Source organism: Heterodontus francisci, chromosome 5 (genome assembly GCF_036365525.1).
Source record: "Heterodontus francisci isolate sHetFra1 chromosome 5, sHetFra1.hap1, whole genome shotgun sequence".
NCBI lineage: Eukaryota > Metazoa > Chordata > Chondrichthyes > Heterodontiformes > Heterodontidae > Heterodontus > Heterodontus francisci.
Window position 1 is genome coordinate 60,575,953 of NC_090375.1, and position 14,146 is coordinate 60,590,098.

The 14,146-nt window shown below is 43.9% G+C and overlaps 1 protein-coding gene across 1 annotated transcript in view; it reads right to left on the reverse strand.

Annotated features, from left to right (window-relative positions):
- The window catches only part of dhx30 (DEAH (Asp-Glu-Ala-His) box helicase 30), a 116,714-nt gene that overhangs the window by 92,482 nt on the left and 10,086 nt on the right, over window positions 1–14,146 (reverse strand). Inside the window, exons 2-4 of the mRNA XM_068031534.1 lie at window positions 11,398–11,525; window positions 3,076–3,186; window positions 2,118–2,416 (exon numbers count right to left, since the gene is read on the reverse strand). Of these exons, the coding sequence (XP_067887635.1) occupies window positions 2,118–2,416; window positions 3,076–3,186; window positions 11,398–11,525 (538 nt within the window). The remainder of the gene's footprint in view (window positions 1–2,117; window positions 2,417–3,075; window positions 3,187–11,397; window positions 11,526–14,146) is intronic.

A 14,146-nucleotide genomic window follows, 5' to 3' on the forward strand; every position in this document is an offset into this window, starting at 1 on the left:
GCTGTCTGGACACAGAAGGACACAGGTGAGGTTGTAAGAGGATTCTAGGGAAGGATCCAAAGCTCATCAAAACCGGTAGGATCCCCGGATTATTTGACGGGCAGAGGATCCTAGGGTAATGGCTACCTTGAGCCAGGTGCTGGCCAAGGGCCAAAATGGGCGTCTGAAGGGGAGACTGGCATAGGGAACCATGGGATACTTGGCGTAACTTAGGCCCCTGTAACTTGAGAAAGCTTGCCTGCTAGACACACAAATTGTATGAATACCTAATCAGAAGGTAACGAGCTCAGGAGAGAGACACCCGAATCCTATGAATAGCCTTAGAATCCTATGAAAAGGGTAATCAAGAGGTCAACAAGGTGAATAATATAACCAAGGCAAATTGCGATCAGGGCAGGCAATAGATGAGATCAGGGAAGGCAATAGATGGGAGATGATGTAATTAACAGTTTATCAAGTAAACCTCCTGTAAAACTATGCAAAATGACTACTGGCACAATGTACTAACAGAACCTCTGCAATCATTTGAGAGAGCAGGACTTCTTGCATGCTCGTAATAAAAATTTGCTCGTTTGTACAAGACATCCACCTCTTGAGGCGTTTTTGAGTACCAGGGCAAGCCCTCACCTTTACACCAGGAAAGTTCAATACCCAGTCTTGCCCTTCTTTGAGCCAAGTCTCTGTTATAGCCGCAACATCATATTTCCACACGTCAATCGGCACCAGTAACTCACCAATCTTAATAACAATACTCTGTGCATTCACATACATGCACATTAACCCTGTTTTGACTTCATTACTTTCTCCCTTACTCTGACCCCACCTAATAACTTACTATTCTCTACCCTAGTGCAATCCATCTCTCCCAGTATTCTGTACACCTTGGTATTCCTCTCTCTATTTCTCCTGGTTCCCACATCCTTACCAACTTAGTTTAAACCCTCCCCAATAGCACTAACAAATCGCCCCGTAAGGAAATTTGTCCCAGCTCTGTTCAGATGCAACCCGTCCAGCCTGTACAGGTTCCACTTTCTCCAGAACTGGTCCCAGTGTCACTGAAATGTAAAGCCCTCCTTCCTGCACCATCTTTCCAGCCACGTATTTATCTGCACTATCGTCCAATTTCTATACTCACCTGCACGTGGTACTGGGAATAATTCAGAGATTACTACTTTTGAGGTCCTGCTTGCTACTATCTTACCTAGCTCACTAAACTCTTTCTGCAGGACCAGATCCATCTTCCTACCTATATCATTGGTACCAATGTGGACCACGACTGCTGACTGTTCGCCCTCCCCTTCTCAGAGTGCTCTGCAGCTGCTCAGCGACATCCTTGACTCTGGCACCAGGAAGGCAACATATCATCCTTGAATCAAGTGTGCAGCCACAGAAACGCTTGTCTGTTCCCCTATCGAATCTCCTATCACTATCGCTCTTCCAGTCTTCCTTGTGCCATGTGCAACTGAGCCAACCATGGTTCCATGGCCTTTGCCGCACTCTCCAGATGAACCATCACTTTCCTCAGAATCCAGAACTGAATACCTATTGGAGAGAGAGATGCACTCGGGGGTCTCCTGCACTACCTGCCTGTTTCTTCTTAACTGTGTGGTGGCCACCCATTCCCTCTCTGCCTGAATACTTAGCTGTGGGGTGACCACATTTATAAACTTGCTAGCCACAAAGCTCTCATCCTCACAGATGCGCCGCAGTGACGCCAGATGCTGCTCAAGTTCCGCAACCCAGAGTTCAAGCTGCTACAACTGACAACACTTCCTGCACATATGGTTATCCAGGACCCAAGGAGCATCCTGGAGTTTCCACATAGCACAGGATGTGCACTTCTGAGGCTGGAGCAGCACTGCCATTCCTCTATTTATTGATATTAAATTTTGGTACTACAAATAAACCATGCTACTAATAAACCCTGCTACTACTAATACCCCTACCAATAGTATTAATAACCTTACTACTGCTAAAACTAAACTTTACCAATACCAATCTACTTTACCACTATTAATATACCCTACCAATACTAAAACGCTGACAATAGTAGTAACAACCTCACCAATAGTAATACACTTCATTACAAAGGAAGATTAAACAACCATTGGGATTACCTTGACATGGGCTTGTACTGAGATGCTTTGGCTGAGAGAGAGAGAAACTCTGTACAATCCATTATCCCTTCCTCCACCTCCTCATCCACCTCATTTTCCTCCAGCAGACCCACTTCGCTTGGTTGAGATGCTTCTTTCCCAAAACTCTCCTTCCTGAATGCTATCATACCAGCATTGTTGTGTGTGTTTCCCATCACCAAGTGTGGCTCTTCAACAGCTAAAGCAGCAAATTTCGCAGCCAAATGCTGGTACTCTTGAGCTTGGAACAGCTGGTTCTTTGGTCCCAGTAGACCCCATTGCTGTCAAACACAATCAACAGGGTACAGTCTTAAAAACAAACATGGTCAACAAACTTGCAGATCAGTCAATGGTACACTGTTTCCAACATAAAAGTGATATGATTTTGGAACATATATATCTGTCCTGAAACAGAGTGGCTTACAGCATCACATCTACAATACCAGGTTAGACAAGAAAGGTCCCAGGGCACATCCGAGACAGCAGCTTTGTTCCCAGTGCCCAATGACGCTGCCCATTTGTCAGTAAACATTCTAATGGGTACTTGTGACCCTTACATGCATTAACCATCCATGAGCAAAGATGGCAAGGAAATTTGACCACGAATGGTGTCACAACAGAGTCCATCCAACGTTTGGGGATTGACTTTCTCCGAGCTTTTGATGCTAAAAATAGAAGCTGAAATACACCCAGAAAGCCCTAGTGATCTTACCCTGGAATCAGATACCACATTGCACTTGATTCCTACCTCCTACAGATGAAAGGGCAGCAAGAAGCCTAATCACAAGCTCTAGCAATACCTCTCATCGCAGCACAGAAGGAAACTTGCAAGAGCCCCACAGCCAAAATATCCTGGGAACCCAAGGAGAACAAATGGAATTACTGTGCGACTCAGCCCCAAATGCGACGGTCCAGTGTTCAGTATGTAGTGCAATCATACCTTGAATATTCTGCAGGCAGCTGCTGCAGCATGTTTCTCTGCAACAATTTTCTTATTGCCAAAGCCTTCCACTATCAGTTTTCTCGGCCAACTGACGTACAGGACGGTTTTCTTCATAAAAGAAAATTGTTGTTAATTGCGAACAAAGCATATGATCCAGCCAGAAATAACATACCAGTAACATCCCAACACACTGCATAATAACACTGTAAAATAAAACAATTACTGAAATATATTAAGGATAAAACAAGGCCAACTGTTTTGCTATAGCTGTATAGGTACTGGTGAGACCACATCTGGAGTACTGTGTACAGTTTTGGTCTTATTTAAGAAAGGATATAAATGCGTTAGAGGCAGTTCAGAGCAAGTTCTCTCGACTGATACCTGGGATGGGGGTGGGGGGGCGGTGAGGTTATCTTATGAAGAAAGGTTGGACAGGTTAGGTCTGTATCCATTGGGGTTCAGAAGAATGAGAGGTGATCTTATTGAAACACATAAGATCCTGAGGGGACTTGACAGGATGGATACTGAAAGGATGTTTCCCCTTGTGGGAGAGACTAGAACGAGAGGACACTGTTTAAAAATAAGGGGTCGCCCATTAAAGACAGAGATGAGGAGAATTTTTTTCTCTGAGGTTTGTGAGTTTTGGAACTCTTTTCACCAAAGAACGGTGGAGGCAGGGTCATTGAATATTTTTAAGGCAGAGGTAGATAAATTCTTGACTAAGAAGGGAGTCAAAGGGTATTGGAGGTAGGCAGGAAAGTGGAGTCAAGGCCACAATCAGATCAGCCATGATCTTATTAAATGGAACAGCAAGCTTGAAGGGGCCAAATGGCCTACTCCTGCTCCTGTATGTAAGGCCAGAAGGTTAGGGTTGCTGAGAGCAAGCCCAGGTTCAGTTGATGGGACAAGGCCCAGCCCAAGGAACAAACCCCAGTGCCCGCTCATGGGATAAGTCACAGATTGCTACAGGTGATAACGTAATCAAAACTGGCTGCACAGTCCACAAGGATCAGTGCTGGGACCACTGTTGTTCACCATTTACAATAAAGATTTGGACTCAGGAATCTTAAAATTTTCAGGCAACACCAAATCAGAGGTAGTTAATAGAAAAGAGGATTGTGACAAAATATAGGACGACAATAATAAATCTGCAAAATGAGTGTGCAAATGGCAAGTGAACCTCAATATAGACAAGTGTGAGGTGGTACATTTCTGATGGTAAGATTAAGTGGGCCACATCTTCAACAACATCTTATAGTTATATAGTGCCTTTAACCTGACAAAATGTGCCAAGACATTTCACAGGAGCATTATAGAGCAAAATTAGACACCGAGCCACATAAAGCAATATTAGGGCAGATGGTCAAAAGCTTGGTCAAAGAGATAGGTTATAAGGAACGTCTTAAAGGAGGAAAGAGAGTGATAGAGAATCAGAAAGGTTTAGGGAAGGAATTCCAGAGCTTAGGGCATAGGCATCTGAAGGCACAGCCACCAATGGTGGAGCAATTAAAATCAGGGATGCTCAAGAGGTCAGGATCAGAGGAGCACAGCTAGCTGGGAGGGTTGTGGGGCTGGAGGAGATTACAGATAGGGACGGGCGAGGCCATGGAGGCATTTGAAAACAAGGATGAGAAATTTTAAAATCAAGACACTGCTTGACTGGGGGCCAATGGAGGTCAGCAAGCACAGAAGTGACAGGTGAATGGGACTTGGTGCGAGTAAGGCCACAGGAAGCAGAGTTTTGGGTGACCTCAAGTTTACGGAGTGTAAAATGTGGGAGGCAAGCCAGGAGTGGGTTGCAATAATCAAGTCTAGAGGTAACAAAGGCTTGATTGCAGGATTCTGCAGATGAGCTGAGGCAGTGACGAAGTTGCAAAATGCTACGGAGGTGGAAATAGATGCTCTTAGCGATGGTGCGGATGTGGTCGGAAGCTCATCTTGGGGTCAAATATGAGACCAAGGTTGCAAGCAATCCAGTTTAGCCCCAGACAGTTGCCAGGTAGAAGGATGGAGTCAGTAGCTAGGGAATGGAGTTTGTAGCGGGAACTTAAAACAATGGCTTCAGTCTCCCCACTGTTTAATTGGAGGAAATTTTTGGTCATCCAGTACTGGGTGTTGGACAAACAGTTGGATAATTTAGCATTAGTGGAGGAGTCGAGAGAGGTGGTGGTGAGGTCGAGCTGGGTGTCATCAGCATATGGAAAATAAGCATCTAAATAGGGTAGAGGAGCAGAGGGATCTGGGGCTATATCATTAAAAGTACTGACACAGGTTAATTAGGCCATAAAAAAAGAAAAGCACTTGAATTCGTTTCTTGAAGGATAGAATTGAAAAGCAGAGATGTTACGTTAAAGTTGAAGAGATCCATAAAGCTGAGTGTTTAATGGATAACACGTTTCTGGATGTGGTCACACTGCAGCTTAAGGTCATGCAGGCAGAGAGGGAATGGTTGACTGCCAGGTAGTCAAGGAGGACCAGGCAAGTTGTGGAGTCTTCAGAATGTATCTTGCTCACTAACTGCTACTCAAATCTGAACACTGCTAGCTAAGTGATGGTTCCTCTGGGGAGTGCAACCAGTCAAGTCCACAAAACCAGGGCTGGCTCAGTTGTACAGGAGTAGGAGGAGGGCAGGAGGAAAATTGAGGAAGACTAATTGGGAAAGCAATAGTGATAGAGGATTCTACAGTTAGGAGAACAGACAGGCATTTCTGCAGCCGCTGACATGATTACAAGACGGTATGTTGCCTCCCTGGTGCCAAGGTCAAGGATGTCACTGAGCTGCTGAAGAGCACTCTTAGGGGAACCTGGTTCAAAAAAGGATAGGACTGGGTACTAAATATTCCTGGATACAAAGTGTTCAGAAAAGATAGGAAAGAAAAGGAGAAGGCGCAGCAATATTGATTAAGGAGAATATTACAGTGCTGGAGAGAGAGGATGTCCTAGAGGGGTCAAGATTAGAATCTATTTGGTTAGAGCTAAGTAACAATAGAGGTACCATTACACTACTGGGTGTATTCTATAGGCCTCCAACTAGTGGGAAAGATATAGAGGAACAAATTTGCGAGTGAATTACAGAGAGGTGCAAACATGACAAAGTAGTTATAATGGGGGATGCTAATTAGTCTAATACAGACTGGGATAGTAATAATGTAAAAAGCTTCTGAAGTGTGTCCAGGTGAATTTTCTAGATCAGCATGTTGCCAGCCCAACGAAGGAGACGACATTGTTGGAACTGGTTCTAGGCAATGAGGTGGGTCAAGTAGCATAGAGGAACATTTAGGAGACAGTGATGAAGGTACCATAAGGTTTAGTTTAGTTTAGTTTAGAGATACAGCACTGAAACAGGCCCTTCGGCCCACCGAGTCTGTGCCGACCATCAACCACACATTTATACTAATCCTACACTAATCCCATATTCCTACCACATCCCCACCTGTCCCTATATTTCCCTACTACCTACCTATACTAGGGGAAATTTATAATGGCCAATTTACCTACCAACCTGCAAGTCTTTTGGCTTGTGGGAGGAAACCGGTGCACCCGGAGGAAACCCACGCAGACACAGGGAGAACTTGCAAACTCCACACAGGCAGTACCCAGAATCGAACCCGGGTCGCTGGAGCTGTGAGGCTGCAGTGCTAACCACTGCGCCACTGTGCCGCCCCATTACGCCCCATTAAATCAGCTATGGAAAAGGACAAGGAGCAATTCAGAGTAAAAACAATTAAATGGAGGAGGGCAATTTCCATGGGGTGAAAAGAGTTCAGGTAAATTGGAAATTAGGGATTGCCAGGCAAAACTATCATAAAACAACAGGCTGCATTTAAGGAGGAGATGGTTCGGGTACAGTTGAGGTACATTCCCAAGAAGGGGAAAGGTAGGACAAACAAAACCATAGCTCCCTGGATGATGAAAGAGATAGAGACTAAGAAAAAGGGTGTATATGACAGATGTCAGGTTAATAATCCAAGTAATAGCCAGGCAAAATACAGAAGGTTCAGAGGGGAAGTGAAAAAAGGAATGAGAAGCAAAAGAGAGAGCATGAGAAGAAACTGGCAGCTAACATAAAAGGAAATCCAAAAGTTTTCTATGGAAATATAAATAGTAGAAGGTTGGTAAAAGGAGTGGGACTGATTAGGGACCGAAAAAGGATATTTACACATGGAGGCAGAGGGCACGGCTGAGGTACTAAATGTGCACTTTGCATCTGTCTTTACCAAGGAGAAAGATGCTACCGAAGTCATAGTGAAAGAGGAGGTAGATGAGACAAAGAGGAGAGATAAAGAGGATGTATTAGAAAGGCTGGCTGTACTTAAAGTTGATAAGTCACCAGGACCAGACGAGATGCATCCAAGGATGCTGAGGGAACTAAGGGGGGGGGGGGGGGGGGGGGAAGTTGCGAAGGCACTGGCCATAATGTTCTAATCGCCCTTAGATACAGGGGTGAGGACTGGAGTATTGTAAATGTGCTGACATGTGGCAGATGAAATTTAATGCAACGAATTGTGAAATGATACATTTTTGGGATCAAGAGTGTGGAGAGGCAATATAAAATAAAGGATACAATTCTAAAGGGGCTGCAGAAACAAAGAGACCTGAGGATATATGTGCACAAATTGTGAATTCCAGGGCAGGTTGAGAAAGCTGTTAATAAGGCATTAGGGATCCTCGGCTTTATAAATAGAGGCAGAGAATACAAAAGCAAGGGGATTATGGTGGACCTTTGTAAAACATTGGTTCGGCCTCAATTGGAGTATTGTGTCCAATTCTGGGCACCACACTTTAGAAAGTATGTGAAGGCATTAGAGAGGGTGCAGTAAAATTTACAAGAATGATTCCAGGGATAAGGGACTTCAGCTATGACAGTATATTGGAGAAGGTGGGGCTGTTCTCCTTCGAGAAGAGATGTTTGAGAGATTTGATTGAGGTCTTCAAAATCATGAGAGCTCTGGAGAGATAGGGAGAAACTGTTCCCGTTGGCAGAAGGGTCAAGAAGCAGAGGACACTGATTTAAGGTGAATGGCAAAAGAACCAAAGGCAACATGAGGAAAAACCTTTTTACGCCGTGAGTAGTTAAGATCTAGAATTCACTGCCTGAGAGTGTGGTGGAGGCAAGTTCAATTGTGGCTTTCAAAAGCATTTTGGATAACGAGCTGAACAGAAAAAAATTGCAGGGCTACGGGGAAAAGGCAGGGGAGTGGAACTAGCTGAGTTGCTCTTGCAGAGAGCCGGAATGGACAGAGCGCTGAATGGCCTCCTTCTGTGCTGTAATCAGTGTGAACAGTTCTGATCTCCATAATATAAGAAAATAGAGGCACTGCAAAAGGTGTAACACAGATTTGCTAAAATGATAACAGAACTGAGAGGTTATACCTATCAGGAAAAATTGAACAACCTAGGTCTTTTTTCTCAAGAAAAGACTGAAGGGTGACCTGATAGAGGTCATTAATGTTATTAATGGGTTTGATAGGGTAGACGTAGAGATGATGTTTCCACTTGCAGGGGACAACAAATAATCACTACTAAATCCAACAGGAAATTCAGGAGGACTTCTTTACCTAGAGACTAGTTTGAATATGGAACTTGTTACCACAAGGAATATTTATGGTTAATAGCATACATGCATTTCAGGAGAAGTTAGATAAACACATGAGGGAGAAAGGAATAGAAGGATATGTTGATGGGGTAATATAAAGTGTGGGACGATGCTCTTTTTTTTCTTTCATGGGATGGGAGCGTAGTTGGCAAGGGCAGCATTTGTTGCCCATCCCTAATTGCCCTCAAGAAGGTGGTGGTGAGCCACCTTCTTGAATCGCTGCAGTCCATCTGGTGTAGGTACACCTACAGTGCTGTTAGGAAGGGAGTTCCAGGTTTTTGATCCAGTGACAGTGAAGGATCGGCGATATAGATCCAATTCAGGATGGCGCGTGGCTTGGAGGGGAACTTGCAGGTGGTGAAGCATAAACAGTGTAGACCTGTTGGGCCTATTTCTGTAATCGAAATACAATGTAATACACCATGCCAACAACTCAATTTTTGGTTCACACAAGAGCAGCCACTTGGGCAAGGCACCAGTGTAAGCAGTATCTGTGGGATTGTTTCCAGAATATGCCACAGCCTTAGAAAGCATCATAAAAATGGATGAGGTCAATTAACGGATAGCATTCTAGACCATTAGGTCCTACTCAACAATTCACCCCAAGCTGCAGGCATCAGCTAGTGCATGGCAGTGATCATCTTTGCTTTGAAGAGCTGACAAATAGGACAGGTTGCTTTGTGCCTGCCCATATTCCACTATCCATAAACAGTGACAGGCTTCTTTGAGAGCCCAGTTTATTCAATCTGCAACATAATCTGTCCAGGAGGATCTGGGGAGGAGGGGCAAATGCAGAGATGCACCAAATGCTACAGCATCAACACTCAAGAACTCTGCAGACATCAATACACATGCCACTCAATCCCCAATTTCAATCTCACCAACCGAGGATGTGATGAACCACTGCTCATAGGATTGTGGTGGAAGTAGATTCAGTATTAACTTTCAAAAGGGAATTCAAAGTTAACTTGAAGAGAAAAATTTTGTAGCACTAGCAGGAAAGAGTAGGGGAGTTGGAATAATTGGAGAACTGTCAAACAGCCAGCTAGGGCTGAATGGCCTCCTTCTATAAAATGCTATGTAGATAGGCAGATGACAGAATCACCCGAGTCATTTTCTTTTTTTAAAAAAGTAGTCATTCTCATGATGTGGGTATTGCTGTCAAGGCTGCATTTATTAATAAAAGCAAAATATTGAAGATGCTGAAAATCTGAAATAAAAACAAAAAATGCTGGCAATTCAATAATTTCAGAGCATGACGGGCCCCCCCTTTTTATGTTTAGTTATTTTTCTTTTTTATTTGGTTATTTTATTTTAGGTTTTTTTAGTGTTTGGTTTGTTTCTACTGTGCCTACCCACTGCTTCTATTTTTTTTTATTTTAATGTTTGTGCTTGGAGTGCTTTGTGCTTTACAGTCTATTCACCCTCTCTGTACTAACGCTCTGTCTTTCAGCACACCATTGACATACCATTTGCCTTTGCTCCATGACCTTCTGGTAAGTTATTCTCTGTGACCTTGTCCTATCAACACCTCTTTTGTTATCTCTTGCCCCACCTCCCGCTTTACTTACTTAAAATCTTTCACATTTCTAATATTTGTCAGTTCTGAAGAAGGGTCACTGACCTGAAACGTTAACTCTGCTTCTCTCTCCACATATGCTGCTAGAACTGCATTTATTAATGGTCATTTGGTGTACAGAACCTGAGTATTGCTGAAAATAGAGACATGTTGTCGAAGCTTTTCGTCTTGCACTCGTCAGGAAAATCCGCAAGAATACCAATGTAAGGGAAAACAACAACTTTATACTGTATGAGAATAGAGTGCTGATTGGTTGGCAAGTGAACTCTGACTGTCAGTAGGGCTCGCAGTGTGGCACATTTGCGCGTACTAGAAGCTACATATATTAATACACAGGGCCCTGTTCTTTGCACACAGAAAGAACATGTACAAACATTGAGCCTCTTTCAGCTAAACAACATAAGTGGCAGCCATTCACTGGTTCATTCCTTAGGCAATGCCTTGACCAGAGTCAAGCTGCCTGGTTTAAATTTCAAACAAAGCTTGGCAGTTAACTGTCAGTCACCATAAACTGGTGCAATCTCCATGGCAACGCCTCTACTATTGAGTACATTTGCCAACCAATCAGCACTCTGTTCTCATACAGTATGAAGTTGTTGTTTTCCTTTACATTGGTATGCTTGCGGATTGTCCTGAAAAGTGTAAGACGAAAAGCTTCGACAACATGTCTCTATTTTCAGCAATACTTAAGTTGCATTTATTGGCCATCCCTAGAGATACAACTGAGTAGCTTGTTAGGCGATTTCAGAGGCAGTTAAAAGTCAACCCATTGGTGTAGGACTGCAGTCACATATAGGCCAGACCAGGTAAGGTTGGCAGGTTCCCTTCACTAAAGAACATTAGTGAACCAGTTGTGTTTTTACAACATTCTGACAGGTTTTTATTTCCAGATTTTGTTTTGACTGCATTCAAATTTTAAACTGGCCATGGTGGGATTTGAACTCAAGTTCTCTGGATTATTAGTGCTCATCTGTGGATTACCAGTTTAATAACTTTGGTGCAGGTTATAGGGTTGTACAGTTGGGGTTGTGGAATCAGGAAGCCTACCCATTTGTTCTCTCCACAGCAGTGGTGCCAAGGCCAAACTAACCAGATGCAATTTGCCAAAATTTAATTGAAAAATAAACACAACATAACCCCTTACTTTAATGCGTCCATCAAATGATTTGTAGACAATGTGATCCTTCACATTAGAAACCTTTAGAGCTCGCTGCATAACCTGAGCCAGCAGGCCCTTAGGCTGTGGAAACTCCTGGAGCAGAGCCTGCAAATCTAAACAACAATTTTAGTTAGATTCAGTATGTGTTGCCAGCCATCAGGATCCCAAAGCCTAGAGAAATCAATTTTTCGCCCCTCTCCAAAAGATACCAACTTGCTGTGGTACAGATCAACAGACACAGAACAGCAAAAATTAATTCTCAGGATGTGGGCATCACTGGCTAGGCCAGCATTTATTGCCCATCCCCAGTTGTCTCTGAGGTGGTGCTGGTGGGCCTTCTTCTGGACAGAACTGAGCAGCTTGCTCGGCTACTTCAGAGAGCAGTGAAATGTCAACCAAGTTCGTGTGGGACTGGAGTCACACCGAGGTCAGACCAAGAAAGGACAAAACGTTTTCTTCACTGGTAGACATTAGTGAACCAGCTGATATTTTGAGATAAATCAACAGCTTCACAGTCTCTTCTACGAACACTAGCATTTACTTTCTTTAAACAGACATTCAAATCGAATTTAATAGTACCATTTACTTGAACGTTCAATGATGATACAATCACCAACATGTACTTAAATAGCACCTTTAACGAAATAAAAATTCCCCGGGCACTTCACAGGAGTGTTATACTCCAAAATTAGACACAGACACATTAAGGCAGTATCAGGGCAGATGGCCAAAAAGGGAGGTTGTCAGGAGCATCTTAGAGGAGGAACGAGAGGTAGGGAGTCGGAAATGTTTAGGGAGGGAATTCCAGAGCTTAGGGCTAAGGCAACTGAAAGCATGGTCACCAATTGTGGAGCAGTTAAAATCAGGGATGTTCAAGAGGCCAGAATTAGATGAACATATATACCTCAGAAGGTTGTGGAGCTGGAGGAGATTAGAGAGATAGGGAGGGTCAAGGCCAGAGGGAGTTGATGAGAATTTTAAAATCAAGGCATTGCTTGACCAGAAGCCAACATAGGTCAGCAACCACAGGGGTGATGCTTAAGTGAGTTGGCAAAGATCTAGCAAATGGAGTATTATGTAGGAAAATGTGAAATTGTCCATTTTGGCAGGAAGAATAAAACAGCATATTATCTAAATGGTGAGGTATTGCAGAGCTCTGAGATGGGTGTCCAAGTGCATGAATCACAAAAGGTTAGTATGCAGGTACAAGTAATTAGGAAAGCTAATGGAATATTATCATTTATTGCGAGGGGAATTGAATACAAAATTAGGGAGGTTATGCTTCAGTTATACAGGGCATTGGTGAGAGCACATCTGGAGTACTGTGTACAGTATTGGTCTCCTTATTTAAGGAAGGACATAAATGCATTGGAAGCAGTTCAGAGAACGTTTACCAGACTAATAACTGGAATAGGCGGGTTGTCTTAGGAGGAAAGGTTGGACAGACTAGGCTTGTATCCGCAGGAGTTTAGAAGAGTAAGAGGCAACCTGATTAAAACATACAAGATCCTGAGGGGCCTTGACAGAGTGGATCTGGAAAGGATGTTTCCTCCTGTGGGGGAATCTAGAATGAGGGGTCACTGTTTAAAAATAAGGGGTTGCCCATTTAAGATAGAGATGAGGAGGAAGTTTTTCTCACAGAGGATCATGAGTCTTTGGAACGCTCTTCCTCAAAAGGCGGTGGAAGCAGAGTCTTTGAATATTTTTAATGCAGAGGTAGATAGATTCTTAATAAACAAGGGGTGAAAGACTATTGGGAGGTAGGTGGTAATGTGGAGTTGAGGTTACAATCAGATCAGCCATGGGACCTTGCAGGTGGTGGTGTTCCCATACATCTGCTGCCCTTGTCCTTCTAGGTGGTAGAGGTTGCGGGTTTGGAAGGTGCCAAAGGAGCTTTGGAGAGTCGCTGCAGTGCATTTTGTAGATGGCACACACTGCTCCCACTGCGCGTCGGTGGTGGAGGCAGTGAATGTTTGTAGATGGCATGCCAATCAAGCAGGCTGCTTTGTCCTGGATGGTGTCGAGCTTGAGTGTTTGTTGGAGCTGCACTCATCCAGGCAAGTGGAGAGTATTCCATCACACTCCTGACTTGTGCCTTGTAGATGGTGGACAGGCTTTGGGGAGTCAGGAGGCGAGTTACTCGCCGCAGGATTCCTAGCCTCTGACCTCCTATTGTAGCCACAGTATTTATATGGCTACAACAGTTCAGTTTCTGCTCAATGGTGACCGCCAGGATGTTGATAGTGGGGGATTCAGTGATCGTAATGCCATTGAATGTCAAGGGGGGATGGTTAGATTTCTGAGATGGTCATTGCCTGGCATGTGCATGGCATGAATGTTACTTGCCACTTATCAGCCCAGCCTGGATATTGTCCAGGTCTTGCTGCATTTTACATGGACTGCTTCAGTATGAAGAGTCGCGAATAGTGCCGAGCATTGTGCAATTATCAGCGAACATCCCCACTTCTGACCTTATGATTGAAGGAAGGTCATTGATGAAGCAGCTGAAGATAGTTGGGCTGAGCACACTACCCTGAGGAACTCCTGCAGTGATGTCCTGGAGCTGAGATGATTGACCTCCAACATCCACAACTATCTTCCTTTGCGCTAGGTACGACTCCAATCAGCCAAGAGTTTTCCCCCCGATTCCCATTGACTCCAGTTCCTTGATGTTAGGGCTCCTTGATGCCATAGTCGGTCAAATGCTGCCTTGATGTCATGGGCAGTCACTCTC